The 18046-nt window shown below is 40.4% G+C and overlaps 1 protein-coding gene across 1 annotated transcript in view; it reads right to left on the reverse strand.

Moving 5' to 3' along the window:
* The window catches only part of LOH12CR1 (loss of heterozygosity, 12, chromosomal region 1), a 140453-nt gene extending 125768 nt beyond the window's left edge, over positions 1-14685 (reverse strand). The window contains exons 1-2 of the mRNA XM_006866053.1: positions 14600-14685; positions 10234-10377 (exon numbers count right to left, since the gene is read on the reverse strand). Of these exons, the coding sequence (XP_006866115.1) occupies positions 10234-10377; positions 14600-14657 (202 nt within the window). The 5' untranslated portion in view covers positions 14658-14685. The remainder of the gene's footprint in view (positions 1-10233; positions 10378-14599) is intronic.
* Positions 14686-18046: the final 3361 nt, after the last annotated feature.

An 18046-nucleotide genomic window follows, 5' to 3' on the forward strand; every position in this document is an offset into this window, starting at 1 on the left:
GTCAGAGAAAAAGAGGAAGACCACCAGCTAGATGAGTTGGCACAGTGATGCTAGCAATGGCCTCAAATATAGCAATGACTGTGAGGTTGGCGCAGGACTGGGCAGTGTTTCACTCTGTTGTACACAGGATTGCTATGAGTTGGTACTGACTCAATGGCACCCAACAAAAACAACAACAGAAGAAGGGGAATTGGGGGAGTGGGAGTTACTTCTATTTGGGTGATGAAAAGATTTTGAAAATAAGATAATGGTTGGTTGTACAACATTGCGAATGTAACTAATGATACTAAAGTATACAGTTAAAAATGAATAAAGTGCTAAATTTTGTTATATGCATTTTAACAGTGTCTTAAAAAAAAAAAAAAAAAGCATACAGCTCAAGCAGAAAATGAAGAGCAAAAAATTTTAAGTTCTCATCGAGTCATGTTTGTCAGAGAAGAATTATTCCCCAAAGGGTTTTCAACGGTTGATTTTTCAGAGGTCGAGTACTAGGTCTTTTTTTCTGAGGCACCTCTGGTGGTCTCAAACTGCCAACCTTTCACTTAGTAAAAATCATGCTGACCGTTTTCACCACCCAGGGACTACAAATGAACTGAATACTCCAACTAAAATGTGAATCATAACCCTAGACAATAAAACTCAACTACATGCTGTCTACAAGAGATGAATTTTAAATATAAAGATACAAAAAGTAAAACACAGAAGGAAAAAAGATATATTATACACACAGTAAGTAAAAGAATGCCAAAGTAGCTATATTAATGCAAAGCAGAATTGACTTTAAAATAGGTATAAGGATGCTTCATAATAATATACAGGTCATAATCACTAATGCATATGTGCCTAGTAACAGGACTCCAAAATGCATACGGCAAAAGCTGACAGATTTAAAGGAAGAAAAGACAAATTCATAAACATAGCTGGAGATTTTAATATCCCTCTTTCGGTGAATGATAGAATACTTAAAATTCTATAAATATATAGAAAATATGAACACTATCAACCCCACACTTGAACTCAACTGACAATTATAGAATACTATACCCAATAGTTTCAGAATACATTATTTTCAAATGTACATAAAAATATTCTTTCAAGATAGAGCATACACTGGACCACAGAAAAACCAACAAACATGGTTGAGTGGGAAGCCAGGTGGTTGTTAACATCTGTTGTTAGGTACCGTTGTGTTGGTTCCAACTCATAGGGTACCTATGCACAACCGATGCAATACTGCCTGGTCTTGTGCCATCTTTGCCATGTTTGAGCAGCGCAGAAGGCAAAAAAGGTGTCTTGTTCCTCTAATGAATATAGGGTTTTGTATGTGTCTGTTGAATAAGTAAATGAAATTCATTTTAAAAACACATACATACATAGGAAGACGAGGGGGCATGGTGAATTTGTCAATATGTTGTTGTCAGGTCCCATTGAGTCAATCTTATAGTTACCCATGTGACAGCATGAGCCCACAGGACTTCTCTGGCTGTAATCCTTCCAGAAGCAGACTGCCAGGTCTTCCTGCCATGGAGCCATGGGTGGGTTCCTAACACCAACCTTCCATTTGGAAGCTAAGCACCTGACCATTACAACATCAGGGTTCTTCTAAAACAGCACTATTTGACTGTACTGACTAGTTCACAGTCAAAGAAAAAGGACAAGAAGTTAAAGCTGATAATACAGGATTAGAATCATCTAGATGTCTATATTTCAAAATGCTTAAAGCTATGAGAACCTCGGTTCTCCAAAACAGCACTAAGCAATGTTGTGAAGAGAAGAACAGAGGCTAGAAGTGAAACAGAAAAACAGAATCACATGGGGTCAAGAAATTAAAAAAAAAAAAAGGTGTAGCAAGTTGGATACACACCTATGCTAAATATGAGAGAGGAGGATGTATGCTGAGAAAAACTCCAGACAGGGAAAGAGATCACTGGTAAACCTCCAAAGAAGCATATGTTGGTGAAACGATGTATGTGAGTCTGACAACAAGAACCTCAAAAAATGGAAGAGGAAGAAAAGGTTGCAAGGACAACATATAGTAGTTATGTACAGTAGTCTGTACATTTGGCAGCAGACATAAGAAAAAAGAAACCATGGAAACCATGAGGGGCAGTGGAATCAAAAGAAAGCATTTTTTTGTTATGCTTTAAAGATGGGAAAATCTGAACATGCGAGCAGAAAAAAAGAGATCTACTACACAGGAAGAGGCGCTCTGGCAGTGTAGTGGTTACAAGTTGGGCTGCTAATCTCATGGTCAACAGCTGGAAACTCCCAGCAGTTCTGCAGGAGAAAGATGAGGCCTTCTGCTCCTGTAAAGATTTACAACCTTGGAAACCCTATGTACCATTACCACTACTACTCTAGATGCTAGGGAGAAGCAAACTATGGAAGCAAAGTCCCAACAAAGGAAGGAAAAAGTAGAATGAAGAGGTATTAAGTTTCACAAAAAGGCATAGATACCTTTTTCTTAGATTTAATGGAAAGAGTCAAGAATGGATACAAGCAAGCAAAGAATTTACTGGAATGAAGGGGGGTATAGTGAAGCTGCTCTTATAAGAAGCTTCATCATCTTAATCTGTTTACCATGACTGATGTTTCCTGCTCTGCTGAGAAAGGGTAACAGTTCTTTTACAATCACATTTAAAAGGTTAATCAAAGAACTATGACAGTTTTCATCTTGTCTAGATGGGTCTGGTGAAAGGAGATGAGGTAAGATTCTTATGATTCAACAGTGAGTATCATGACTAATAGCAACTCTCACAACTGTAAAGGTAGAAATTTTGTAACAAAAAGGGGAGAGTAGTTAATCTGGCAGTCCAGGAACAGAGGATCCTAGGACCATCAAGGGAGAAGAGCACGAGCCGAATGTGAAACCCTATCCAGAGAAGCAGCGACACCAGAGATGGAGGCAAAGATGAGGACGTGGAGAGAGAGAGAGCAGCTGAGGAGTCTTCAACATTTCAAATGTGGTATTTGGGGTAAACAAACTCTTAGGATCAACCCTAGACTTAGAGGTTACCTTTAAGCTGCTCGGAGAAGAAAGTGGTTCTGATTAAAATCCATTCTCTCTTTCCCTCCTCTGGCATTGCATTTTCCAACGGGGAGGTAAGGTCTGACAGCTAGAGACACATTTCTGAAAAATGCAATGCTTTCCTATCTTTATTTTATCTGTCTGGATAACAGATTAGTAGGTGAGAAGGATGTGAAGAAAGTGATCATCTGAAATCTAGTTCCTTTTTTCTTCACTTCATTCTTCCTCAGCTCAAGTACCAATTCTCAACATTTCAGGTATTTTTCACTGCTGTCCCATGAGAGTTTGCTCCACCAAGAAAAGCTCCAGGCTTGTTAATTATCAAAATCTGCTCCCAACAAAGAGGCTTAGTATGGCTTAAGCATCTACATTTTATACTTTTAATCTTCCTTGTTGGTATCAGTGACAACCCCTTCCCTGGGCAGTAAAACAATCTCTTATGTTTTATGCAAGGTCAGTAACAAAAATCGTAGGTCAGTTACAGAGAATGTCATATGCGTGTGTGTATGTGCACATATATTCATCCACCCATGGTGAACAGAATAATTAGTTCTACAACTTTTATTGTAAATGAAACATTTAACAATGTTGCATTTCTACTGTGAATATGTCATATCTATAAAATGACATAAAATAGGGTGGGAGGCATTAAAAACTATGACTGGTAGAATTCTAAGTAAGAAATCTATAGGAATTGTTTAACCCCTAGGAATCTAACAAATTTGCATAAAATCTACTACATTTTGTTTTGTGTTTGGCTGTGGCCATTTATTTTCTAATTTTCTAATCTTTCATTTTCCATTAAATGTTTTACATTTCCAAATAAATTACTAATTCAGAAACTGCTTTGAAAAAGAATCCTAAAAAAAAAAAAGGAATACACATTTGGCATTATATTAAATTATACCCTGACATATTTACCCAAAGGAGTTAAGACCAAATAAAGAATCTGCTTGCTTATTAAAAATGCAAGCATTACCTCAGTCATACGAATAGCCCCAAACTCGCCCAGCCGCTGCCTCTGCAGCTCACCCACAAGCATCAGCATTACATCATATGACATTATGGAACAATAGTGAACTCTGTGTATTACTGCATATATTGTTTCCAAAGAATAAACTGTCATTAACTTGAATAAAAGCTTTCTGAAATCAAACTTGGGGGGTACAGCCTTCACTGTGTGGCCTTTTTTACTACTTTGAGAAATTGTTTCATCCTGAAAGCAGTAAAGGGGAAAAAAGAGATCAGAAGACAAAGGCGACAGTGATGAGTGGCCCCTGCAACAGCCCAGCAGGCAGACGGCAGGGCTTTAAATTACCAGGCAGAACAATGTCAAAGCAGGAGGCTCTGCAACAAATGTTGCACCTAAAACCCAAACAATCTCCAACTTACCACCATATTTCCTACTACAGCCTAGTGAATGTCACAATAGGCTTTGCTGGAGTTGGAATCTGAGTCTTATCATTTCATGTTCAAGATGATTCAAACTAGATGTCCAGATGCCATCTTGAGGGTGGACTATTACTTAGAGTCGTGTGACCTTAGGCAGTTAAATGAAGCTCTCTGAGCCTCAATGTTTTAGTCTGAAAATTGGAAGACTCCTCTACCTTCCTTATCCAAACCCCAAATCACAATCACCATAACCTGCCTCTCAACAGCTTTCCTCCATCTGGCATCTATTCTTAACATTCTTAACAAAGATGTGGAACAACAAAGCCAAGGCAACATAGCAAATTGGTAGCTAAGTCACAATTAAAACCCAGATGGCCAGTGTTCTTTTAACAGTATCATGTTAATTATTCACTTTTTGGGTGCCGAGTAAAGATTTTAAATCTGAGATCAAGTCTTCTCCCAGAAGCTTCCTTTATTAATCAGTTTATTATCATAAATATGATTTTTCTGATATGCCTAAACAAGAAAAACTAAAATTATTAAATACACTATGAAGATTTTGTTTTGCTCTTTTTTAAAAAAACATTTTCCTAAAATGGGAACATAAGGTTTCACTCAGGACCAGAGATAGTTTAGGAGCGGTTGGGTGGGGAGATGAGAGAGTTAATAGGAAATGGAAGCATAAAAGTAGAGTCTCTGGGTGGGTCCAAAGATTAAGTGCTCAACTCTTAAGAGAAAGTTGGAGGTTCAAATCCACCCAGAGGCACCTCAGAAAACAGGCTTAGTTATCTGCCTTGAAAACCCTATGGAGCAGGTGCACTCTGCTGACAGGAGTCAGAATTAACTCAGTAACAACTAGCAACAATAAAAAAGCATGAAAACCATGACTGTTGGGCAGGATGACCTGCAACTCCAGAAGAAATGGCTTCTAGAATAAGCATTCAGCGCTAAGTTTCTAAGACTAAAAGCTATGTTGTTTAATCTGATTGTACCATGCCCAAAACCAGAACATGTGGAGATGGAAATTTCATTAATTTGGCTTCTTCAGACAATCACATCATTCTCTAAAATATGAAAACTAATATGAAGACAGGTAATAGAACATACCATATTGTTTTATATTTGCTGTTGTTGTTGCTAAGTGCCACTGAGTTGGTTCCGACCCATGGTGACTCTGTATAGGGTTTCCAAGGAGCAGTTGGTAAGCTTGAACCTCCAACCTTTCAGTTCAAACCAACTTTGCAGTCCAGCGCCACATCAGGGCTCCACTGCTTTCTATAAGAGGCAGAAAAGTTACCAGAGTTTAACCCTCAATCCTATGGGGAACAGATTGAAAGTTTAAATTTCCTCATCTGTAAAACAGATGAAGTACTAGGAAGAATGAGATGCTGTATGTTGTTCTTGTTAGGTGCTGTAGAGTCCATTCCGATTCATAGTGAACCCATGCAAGACAGAGCGAAATACTGCCTGGTCCCAGGCCATCCTCACAATTGTTGTTATGCTGCAGCCCAAGGCTGCTGCCATGGTGTCAGTCTATCTCCTTGGGGGTCTTCCTCGTTTTAGCTGACACTCCAATTTAATAAACATAATGTACTTCTCCAGGGATTGCTTCCTCCTGATTATATGTTCAAAGCATGAGAGATGAATCTTGCCATCCTGACTTCTAAGGAGCATTCTGACTGTACTTCGTCCAAACACAGATTTATCTGTTTATATTCCTTACAACAGTCCATGGTACTTTTAATATTCGTCTCTAAAATCATCACTCAAACGCATCAGTTTTTCTACAGTCTTCCTTATTCATTGCCAACTTTCACATGCATATGGGAATACTGAAAATAACAAGGCTTGGGTTACATGCATATTAGTCCTCAAACTGCTATCTTTGTTCTTGAACATGTTAAAGAGATCTTGTGCAACAGATTTGACTAATGAAATACATTGATTTCTTGACTGCTACATCCATGAGTGTTGACTGTGGATGAAAGCAAAATGAAGTCTTCGACAACTTCAATCCATTCTCCGATTTTCATGATGTTATCTACTGGCCCACTATTGAGGATTTTTGTTTTCTTTACATTGAGGTACAGTCCATACTGAAGGCTGTGATCTTTAATCTTCATCAGTAATTTTTTAAGTTCTCTTTGCTTTCAGTAAGCAAGGTTGCATCATTTGCATATCATAGACTGTTAATGAGTCTTCCTTAAGTCCTGAAGTCTTGCTCTTCTTGATATAATCCTGTTTCTTGGCTTATTTGTTCAGCACACAGACTGAATAAGTATGGTGAAAGAATTCAACACTGGAATACACCTTTCCTGATTTTAAACCATTCAGTATTCCCTTGTTCTGTTCGAACAACTGCCTCTATGTACAGATTCTTCATGAGCACAATCAAATGCTCTGGAATCCCTACTCTTCACAAAGTTATCCATAGTTTGTCATGATTCACACATTCAAATGTCTTTGCATAGTCATTAAAACACAAATAAAATCTTCCTGGTATTCTCTGCTTTCAGGATCCATCTGACTTCAGCCAATGATATCCCTAGTTCCACGTTCATTTCTGAACATGGTTTGAGTTTCTGGAAGTTCCCTATCCATGTACCATTATTATTTTTTTAATTATAAATTATCTTCAGCAAATTTTAGTTGCATGTGATATTAATGATATTGCTCAATGATTTCCACATTCTGTTGGGTCACCTCTACTTGGAATGGGCACAAATGTGGATCTTTTCCAAATGGTTGGCCAGGTAACTGTCTTCCAAATTTCATGGCATAGCCTCCATTGCCACGTCAATTTGTTCAGATTTTAATTTGTATCTCATCAATTCCCAGTGCCTTGTTCTTTGTCAATGCCTTCAATGCACCTTGAACTTCTTCCTTCAGTGAAATTGGCTCTTGATCATATGCTACCTCCTGAAATGGTTTTTTGGTTCAGCGACTCTGTGTATTCCTTCCATCTTCTTTTGATGCTTTCCGCATCATTCAATATTTTGCCCATGTTGTTGTTGTTGTCAGGTGCCATCGAGTCGGAACCGACTCATAGCGACCCCATGCACAGCAGAACGAAACAATGTCCGATCCTGGCCCATAGAATCCTTCAATATTTCAAGTCAAGCCTTGAAGTTTTTCTTCAGTTCCCTCAGCTTGAGAAATGCTGAGTGTGTTCTCTTTTGGTTTCCTAACTCCAGGTCACTGCACATTTTATTATATTTGACTTTGTCTCCTCAAGTTACATTTTGAAATTTTCTATTCAGCTCTTTTACCTCCTCATTTCTTCCATTTGCTTTACCATCTCTGTGATGGAGAGCAAGTTTCAGAGTCTCTTCTGACATCCATTCTGGTCTTTTCCTTTTTTCTTGTCCTGTATGATGTTCTTGATGTCATCCCACAACTCTTCTGCCTTCGGTCTTTAGTGTTTAATGAATCAAATCTGTTCTTCAAACGATCTCTAAATTCAGGTGGAATATGCTCAAGGTCATATTTTGGCTCTCGTGGACTTGTTTTAATTTTCTTCAGCTTCAGCCTAAACTTACATATGAGCAATTGATGGGCTATTCCACAGTCTGCTGCTGAACTTGTTTTGGCTGATGGTATTTAACTTTTCTACCATCTCGTCCACAGATGCAGTCAATTTGATTATCGTGTATTCTATCTGGTGAGGTTCATATGTGTAGTTGCCTTTTATGTCATTTAAAAAAAAAGTATTTGCAATGAAGAAGTCAAAGGTATTGCAAAATTCTATCATGCACTATCCAGCATCGTTTCTATCACCAAGGGCATATTTTCCAAGTACTGACCTTCATCTTGCTTCCGACCTTTGCATTCCAATCACCAAAATTATCAATACATCTTTGCATGTTTGATCAATTTTAGATTGAAGAAGTTGCTAGAATTCTTCAATTTCATCATCAGTGGCTTTTGTGGTTGGTTCATACAATTGAATAACAATGGTATTAACTGTCTTCCTTGGAGGTGTATGGATATTATCCTATCACAGACAGCATTATACTTCAAGATAAATCTTGAAATATTCTATCTGATAATGAATGCCATTCCTCCTGAACTTGCCGTTCCTGCCATAGTAAACCATATGATTGTCTAATTCAAAATAGCCAATACCAGTCCATTTCAGCTCACTAATGCCTACGATACTGATCTTTACATGTTCCATTTCATTTCTGACAAATTTCAGTAGTGGACAAATTCCAATTTCCCTAGGTTCATACTTCGTACATTCCATGTTCTGATTATTAATGGATGTTTACAGCTGTTCCTCCTCATTTTGAGTTGTGCTTAGTCAGCAAATGAAGGTCCAGAAAGATTTTCTGAATTTGCATAATCACTGTCAACTCTACTTTGAGGAGACAGATGTTCTCTAGCTGTATTTTGAGTGTCTTTCAACTTGAGAGGCTCAACAAACATCAGGTGCAAAATCTGACAATATTCTGGTGCTATTCATACTATTTTTCATCTTTCAGCACTATATCCGACAATGTTCATAATGTTTTTAGTAGCTAAACATTCAGAAATAGTCTGTCTCTCCTTCTTCCTAGTCTGGCTTAGTCTGGAAGCTCAGTAGAAACCTGTCCACCTCAGTGACGCTGCTGGTAATTAAAACACCAGTGGCAACGCTTCCAGCATCACAGGGTCACTATGAGTCAGAATAGACACAATGTTATGCATTTTCTTTTCATTTTAATCTTAAAGGAACACTGGTGATGCAGTGGTTAAACACTAAACTGCTAACTGAAAGATCAGTGATTCAAATCCTCGAGCTGCTCCTTGGGAGAAAGATGAGGCAGTCAGCATTGGAAACCATATGTTGTTGCTGTCAAGTCAGTTCCAACTCATAGTGACTTTACAGAGGGTTTCCAAAGAGCAGTTGGTGGGTTTGAACTGCCAACCTTATGGTCAAAGTATAGTACTTATCCTATAGTGCCACACCAGGACTCCTGGAAACTACAGTGTTGTTGTTGTTGCTGTTGTTGTTAAGTGCCATCGGGTTGGTTCCAACCTATAGTGACCCTGTATAGGATTTCCTATTCTGTCGTATAGGGTCGCTTTAAATTGGTATACATCCTACAGCAATTTAAAAAAAAATCTTGGGGAAGAGGGAAGAAGTGACAAAGAGAGGAACTTCTGCTATAGCAGAAACCCCATTCAGTTAATAGAAAATCATCTCCACTACTGAACAGAATTATGAAGTTAATAGTTATGGCCTTCATATTAAAAGGTAATAACTACCTCTATATATGCTAGTCAGATGGGCTGATGGTTTGTACCAAACAACCACATTCCCCTCATTCAAGACAGCTGCCAAGATTAATTACAATTTTATCAGTAGTCATGGAGATTTTCTCCATGAACCTGAATTAGTCAACCCATACTCCACATCAGAGGCAATGGTATTCCTTTTTCTGATAGGCCAACTCCAACATTCACTCATTCATTCATCACTCAGTCCCTACTTTGCACCATGCTCTATTCCAAGGGTTTGGGATCCAACAAGGACAACAAAACATATAAAGTTACTGCCATCATACAGCTCACAGTCTAGCAGAGAAATACAAACAGTAAACCAATTATGCAGTAGGTCAATGGTGATTAGGTGATAGAAAAGTAAGCAGGGCAACAGGCTGCAGTTTTAAATGGAGCAAAGAAGGCTTCACTGAAAATAAAGCAAATTAATTTAAATAATTAAAAGATGCCAATTAAGCAAAAGCCTAAAGCAGATGAAGGAATCCAGGGAGAGAGTAATGGGCTTTACAAAATCTCCAGTTCACATAAAGCAAAATGGAACCTCTTACCTTTCAAAAGTGGCTGGAAGGTTGGAATCTCTTGCAACTTGATGACATCAGGGTCGTTACTGACATTCCGTGAGGCCTGGGAGCCCTGAGCTACAACCACTATATCATCCATCTTGGCTCTGTGCTTAGCTGGAGAAGGGGTCACTGAAAAAAACAAATTACACTGCTCAGGAGATACATGTTAGCCAGGCCCCTCTGCCTCACAAAAATGTTTTCAGTGCAGTCATTAAAAAGAACACATTTACTCAACAAAATGCAAATTGTAGTTATCTTGCAGTGGGGGCTAAGGAAGGATGAATTATGGGGGACTTCTACTTTCTATTTTCAAAAAGTCAAATATTACAGGAACATAAAACATGTATGTATGCTTCTGCGATGAAAAAATATTTTATTATTAAGGTAACAATGTGTTTATAATCTTTACATCATTGATTCCCCTAGCATGTGTCTCATTTTATTACCAAGAATATGAAGGAACTAAACTTGTCTGTGACTTGCCCACAATCAGTAATAGTAGAAAGGTATTTAGGAAAGGAAATGAAGGTCTGAGTAACTGTTGCACATGGCTCATCCCTGTTACACTGGAGTTGCAAAGCTGTCTAGCCATACTACCACAGGTCAGATGTGTCCAATAGATACCGGGGGTGGATGTGGTAGTTGAGTGCTGTCGAGTCGGTTCTGATTCATAGTGACACTGTATGGGTAGGGTTTCCAAGGCTGTAAATCGTTCTGGAAGCAGGAAGCCTCATCTTTCTCCTGTGAGGTGGCTGGTGGATTCAAACTGCTGACCTTGCAGTTTAACAGTCCATGTAACCAACTACACCATCAAGGTTCCTTAATAGGTCCTTTTGTTTTGTTTATTTCGTTAAGTGCTGTCCAGTCAATTCTGATTCATTGTACCCCTGTATATGGATATGAGGTTTGAACTCCAACCTTGAGGTTCAAACAGACTTTATGGCCCAGTACTTATCCTACCGCCAAACCAGGACTCCTAATACATCCTGTTGTTGTTGTTATGTGCTATGGAGTTGGTTCTGACTCATAGAGACCCTGTGCAGGGTTTCCGAGGCAGTAAATCTTTACAGGAGCAGAAAGCCTCATCTTTCTCCTGCGGAAAAGCTGGTAGTTTCAAACTGCTAACTCTGAGATTAGCCGCCCAATTCGTAACCACTACACTATCAGAGTTCCTTAATACATTCTGTTGTTGTTAGGTGCCCTTGAGTCTATTCCGATGCATAGTGACCCTGTATAGGGTTTCCAAGGAGTAGCTGGTGAGCTTGAACTGCTGACCTTGCAGTTCAAACGGCTTTGCAGTCTGGAACATTAACCCACAGCGCCACACATCCTAATCATGGGGAAAAACCTCTGCTACTCAACCCAATACAGTGAGTCCATTCCTGAGGCTCCAGCCATCTCACTCTCAAGTCATAGATATCGTAGTCCAAGAAGGGCAGAAATTGCTACTAAATCCATTCTAAACCTAATTACAAAATTCAGAAATTTGGAGTATTGCTGGACAAGCAAGTCAATTTCAGGTCCCTTAAGAGATTGTAGTCCATTTGGAGCTAAGTGATTCAAACTACAAAGGACTTCTAAGACCAAACATCCTCCTATCGCCAGTTAGCTCCTTGGTTGGGGCAAGAATGAAGCTGTAAAGTGTTCTACACTCTAGACATTAGTATTTGCAAATTTAATGTACATCATAGTCAAGCCTAAAAGGTCCATCCAGAGATACCAAAGAACTGCTCTGCTTCCTGAAGGTAAGGTCTCCTGTAGATTAGCATTCACTCTTTTAGGATCTCTACTATTTTTACTATTCTTCAAGAAAGATTTCTTAATCGCATCAGGTAAATTACTCCATGTTTTAAAAATTTCATGCCAGAAATTTTTCCTGATACAAATTAAGTATGAGTCCATCTTCCCCAAACAATTAAGAAAGCCTACTTCACTATTTTCTAGCTTCTGGCTCTGGTAGCGTAGTAGTTATGAATCGGACTGCTAATCTCAGAGTCAGCAGTTCGAAACTACCAGCTGTTCCGCGGGAGAAAGATGAGGCTTTCTGCTCCCGTAAAGATTTATAGCCTCGGAAATCCTGTGCAGGGTTGCTATGAGTTGGAACCAACTCCATGGCACATAACAACAACAACCTTTTCTACAGAGAAAAAGAAGGCGCCCCAACGAGATGGACTGGCCAAGTGGCAGTATCGATGGTCTCAAGCATGCAACAGTAGTGAGGTTGGCCCAGGATCTGGCAGTGTTTCGTCGTTATGAATCGGTACTGACTCAATGACACCTAACAACAACAAAAAACCTTTTCTATAAGAAGCTCTGATAACGAAGAGGGTAGGACTCAGGCTGCTAAGCGCACGATCAGCAGTTTCCTCCAGAGAAAGATGAGGCATTCTTTTCCCATAAAGATTTACGGAAACTCTCTACAGGGTTACTATGATTCCATGGCACACCAGAACCACCACCTTTTCTATGGAGTCCTAGTGTGGCCCTGTAGGATAAGCACTGGACTGCTAACTGAAAGGTTGGCTCTTCAAACCCACTAGTCGCTCCTCAGAAACCCTATAGAAGGAAGCTATAAATTGGAACCTACTTAACGGCACTTAACAACAACAACCTTTTCTATGTATTAGGGTTATTGTATTGATTAAATGTAAATGTACATAAAATACTTGGCCCAGAAGAAAATAGACAAATTCTAACACTAGGAATGAACCTATGCTGTTGTTAGCTAGAAAGCAAACACGTTTAAAAAATGCCATTATCTCTTCCCAAAATATGGTTCTTATCTGCCATAGAGGCAAGAAAGGAAGAGATAGCAATGACTACTGTATTTGTCATAACAGATACAGCATTGTGGACCTTCCACAAAATAGATGAATGTAGCAAAGCCAAATGCTGATCACCATTAAATTTTATTACAATCTAGCCCCCAAAATGCAGGTCTGAACTAATCCTGAAGAAAATCCTTCAGTGTGGACCACCATCTGTTAAATTCTACATTTCTGATTTACAAGAACTGAGCAGTTCAATGTCCAGGGGCAACTTTTAGGCAAAGATTTAACCCCATTTGGCTTGGTGAACCCAGTGCTTGCCTAAAGCATTCCCAGTTAGCCAGAGTTTTGTGGATAACAAAAATAAATAAATAAAAAGGGCAAATAAATAGCCTTCAAATAAGTAGCCTATTTTCTTTATTGAGCACACTCTCTATTCCAGGCACAATAGTTCTCCCCATTCTTATGTCAAATACTGAGAAAAACCTAACAAAAAAGTATTTACAGAGGAAAATAACAGTACATGTGCTGGGTTATAGGAAGAGAGCCAAGTTATGTTCTGAGGGAAGAATCATTTATGGAAATGAGCATACCACCTCAACCTAAGAATTCATATTGGCGATACACCTATTATACATCCCTTCTCAAAACAAATAATAAAAATAAAACGTATTATCAATATTTTTAAAAAGTAATCTCTATGACCTTTGTGGAGTCCTGGTGTGGCACTGGTGGGTTAATGTGGTGGACTGCAAAGTCGTTTGAACCATAACACTAGTGGTTCAGGCTTAGCAGTTCTTCAAAACCCCTATACAGCGTTTTCAGTGACAGACATTTAAGGCACTGGACCACAAGCTCGGTTTGAACCATAGGTCGACTGTTTAAACCCACCAGCTACTCCTCAAAAACCCTACACAGGGTCGCTATGGATGGGAACCAACTTGATGGCACCTGATAACATAGGATTTTCAATGATCGATTTCTCAGAAGTGGACCACCAGGCTTCACTTACATGGTATATTTAGTTGAACTCAAACCTCTAACCTTTTGGTTAACAGTCAATAACATTAATCTTTTGTATAATATTCAGGGACTCCTCTAAGTGCCACTAAAATAGGCGAATCCAATTATCCTTTCTGTGTCACATATGCATAGGCTATTAGCTAAAAACAAAACAAAACCCTATACAGGGTTTCTATGAGTCGGAATCGACTCAACGGCACTTAACAACATAACCTTTTCAAAATCTGTCTAGAATCCATCCACTCTATGAGCTAAATTTCACTATGCTAATAGTGAGTACTAAAGCCCAAAATTAAATAGGTCAGTCTTTCAAAATTTGGGCCAAAGCTGGGAGAAACTATTAATGGGTATGTGCGCCCACACTGGTTTAGCTTGTAGTCAAAGGCACCCACTTCCATGGGGGCATCAAGGCTAAGGCAAATGGTGAATTTTTTTTTTTTTTTTAAAAGAAGAAAAAAGTATGGTAAGGGATTCCTGTGGTTCCCCTCAAGGCTGGGTGGCAGTCCGCTTCACAAGCAGACAGGGCCGGCTAGAAGAGGGTGGAAGGTTAGGACACCGACCTGAGGAGTTCAGATCGTTGGGTCGGCTCTCCACCTCGGAGCTCTGTTCACTGCCCATGGTGCCGGCAGCGGTGGCCACGAAGGAACGGTGGGACGAGTGGTCACCGCTCCGGTGGCTGGGCGACAGGGCAGGGGCTAGGTGCCGGGGACCGAGGCGGGGAGGCTAGACAGTGTGGGCCCAGCCGCAAAGCCAGTATGAGAACACGACACGCCCAGCCCACGCAGGGGCGCGGACGATGAGGGATGGAGAGGCCCTATTCGAGAACCGAGGTGCAAGGAGACACAGCCGTTACACGCGCTCCCTGTCCTTCTTTAGGGGAGCCAGAGGGGAGGAAGCAAGGGATACCCGGCTTCAGCCACAAATGCAGCCAGCGGGCGGCGCCGTTTTCACTCACTCGCTCCGTTTAGCAGATTCTCGCCTTCCGGGACGCAGATTGGCGGCGCCAGCAACGCGCGGCCGTCAGTTCCGGGTTAAAGGCCCCGCCCCCGGCCCGAGGGAGGGGTGGGAAAACTCTCGCGGGCTACTGGGGAGATGCCGCCTTAAAGGACCCGATCGTTTCAAAACCCGAACCGCTGCAAAGGGTAAGCCCTTTTCTATGATAATGACAGGTCACCTTTTAAGAACTATCCATGTATTAAGTCTGGAGTCCTGGTGTGGCGCTGTGGGTTAATGCGCCAGACTGCAAAGCCGTTTGAACTGCAAGGTTGGCGGTTCAAGCACACCAGCTGCTCCTCGGAAACCCTATACAGGGTCGGAACCGACCCGACGGCACTTCACAACAACAGGTATTAGGTCTATGGAGCTGTGGGTTAATGCACAGGACTGCAAAGTCGGCGGTTCAAGCACACCAGCTGCTCCTCGAAATGCTATAGCGGGTTGACTATGAGTTGGAACCAACTCGACGGCACTTAACAACAACAATGTATTAGGCACTTTGTTTCTATTGTATCCTTGCAACAACTTTACAAAAAAGGTATTTTTAACTGTCTCTTGCAAATAGGAAACCTAGGCCCAGAGAGATGATAGACTTGAGAATCCGAATCCACAATTGTCGGAATGCTGAATCCCTATTTACGTTCCGAAAAACTGACAGTCTTGATAGTGAACGACGATACAAAAAATGCTAGGAACTGGAAATGCGAGAAAAATGAAAAATTAGAAAATACTGACTTACCTGTTAATGGTTTGTGCTTTTTCAAGGAAACGTAAAATCCCCTATATTAGATTCTAGACACTTTCTGGGGATCTTGAGAATTACTGACAAGCTATTCTGAAACTAAAAGAAGAGGTTGTACTGTAATTCTAGAGCTAAAGAAACTCATGGTGGGCAGGTCAAAGGACGGAAACAAATCAATGGAATGCCATGAAGGTGTTGAGTGCCCCTTGGAGTTCTTAGAGCTTTTCAATTCATTTATATTATTTGTTTCATGACATGTCTTAACCAAGGAACTCTGGTCGTAGCATAGTGGGTTACGAGTTGGAATGCTAACTGTTTGAATCTACCAGCGGCCCCACGGTAGAAATATGAGGCTTTCGGCTCCCGTAAAGATTTACAGTCTCAGAAACCCTATACAGGGTCGCTGTGAGCCGAACCTACTCCTCGGCACACTACCACTACCACTACCACTACCACCACCACCATGAGTTGGAACCCACTCCATGGCACATAACCACCAACAATTTCCACAACGACTCTGAGGCCTATCTACATCATGATCACAAGGGGAAAATAACACTAGAATTTAAGGCTGTGTTTTTTCAAATCTGGTTCTCTTTCCTCTACTGAATGTAACAATACAATGAAAAAACTGTTTCTTGTAAATAAAGATGAATTCAAGTTTCTGTGTTGTTGTTCACATTGCTTCCTGCACATAGCTACCCTGTATAGGGTTTTGAGACTTTTTAAATATTCTTGGGATCAGAAAGCCTCCTCTTTCTTTTTCCAGTCACTTAACTGGTAGGTTTGAACTGTCTCAATCTACCATCTTTGAGGAGAATAATTCATATTCTATCTTTTGTTCCCCCTTCTTCCACCATCAAATTTCTAGTCATACTGATGTGATTGTAATTTTTATTTACCTTTGGATGAGTATTTCATCTAAAACGGATACTCTCCTCTTTAACTGAAGAATAAATAAATATGGTATATTCATACAAAAGAATTTGTTTTAAAAGGGAGGGGGATGTGAAGTAGTGATACATGGATGAACCTTAAAAACATGGTACCTTGCAAGGGAAGACACTGGGAGAAGTGGAAGAGTTAAAAGGCAACAGAGGTAAATATTGGACATGCAGGCTGAATGAGTGTGGGAGGGAGAGTGGGAGTATTGTTGTTGTTGTTGTTGTGTGCCGTGGAGTCGGTTCTGACTCATAGCGACCCTGTATAGGGTTTCCAAGGCTGTAAATCTTTACGGGAGCAGAAAGCCTCATCTTTCTCCCGCAGAGCAGCTGGTAGTTTCGAACTACTGACCTTAAGGTTCACAGCCCGATTCGTAACCACTATGCTACCAGAGCTCCTTATGTATATATATATGTGTGTATATATATATATAGAGAGAGAGAGAGAGAGAGAGAGAGTAGAGAGCGAGCCCTGGCGTGGTGCTGTAGGATAAGCACTCGTCCACAAGATCAGTTTGAACTGCAAGGTTCACTTTCTTTTAGAGCACAGTGTCTCTGTAGGATAAACGCTGGACTTAGAACCACAAGGAAAGTAATTCAAGCTACTCTGTGAGAGAAAGATGAGGCTTTCCGTTCTTGCAAAAATTTGTAGTGATCTTGCATAGGGTTACTGAGGAGCGACTGGTGAGCTTGAACTGCTGACCTTGTGATTTGAACTTACTTTGCAGTCCAGCACATTAACCCCAGCACCACACCAGGACTCCTTGCAAAGATTTACAGCCTCAGAAACTATATACAGGGTTTCTAAGAGTCAGAACTGACTTTCCGGAACTTAACAATTGACCTTTGCTACAAATATATCAATGACTGTGGTAGACTATACAGGCAACAGAGTTTTGAATACTTCTTAGATATTTGCAGTCGCCTTGAGGGAATGAGTCATGGGACCTGGGAGCTCAGGACCATGGTCACAGGGGACACCAAAGGCAATTAGCATAACATAGTCCACAAAGACTATGTTCTACATCCTACTTTCGTGAGTAGTGACTGGGGTCTTAAAAGCTTATAAGTAACCATGTAAGGTTAAGGTGCATCTCTTGGTCTCTCCCCTTCTTGAGCAAAGAAGACATATGAAAACAATTTGTACAATGAACTAAAAATGGACCATGTAAACAAACATCAGCCCCATGACACTGAGACCAGAAGAACTTGATGGTGCCTGGCTGCTACTACTACTGGCAACTCTGAAAGCGATCACATTAGAAAGTAGAAAGTCCTGGATAGAGTCGGGGGTGGGGTTGGGGGGGAGATGGATCAAAACTCAAAAT

The sequence above is a fragment of the Chrysochloris asiatica genome, unplaced genomic scaffold (assembly GCF_000296735.1).
Source record: "Chrysochloris asiatica unplaced genomic scaffold, ChrAsi1.0 scaffold00086, whole genome shotgun sequence".
In the NCBI taxonomy this organism is placed as follows: domain Eukaryota; kingdom Metazoa; phylum Chordata; class Mammalia; order Afrosoricida; family Chrysochloridae; genus Chrysochloris; species Chrysochloris asiatica.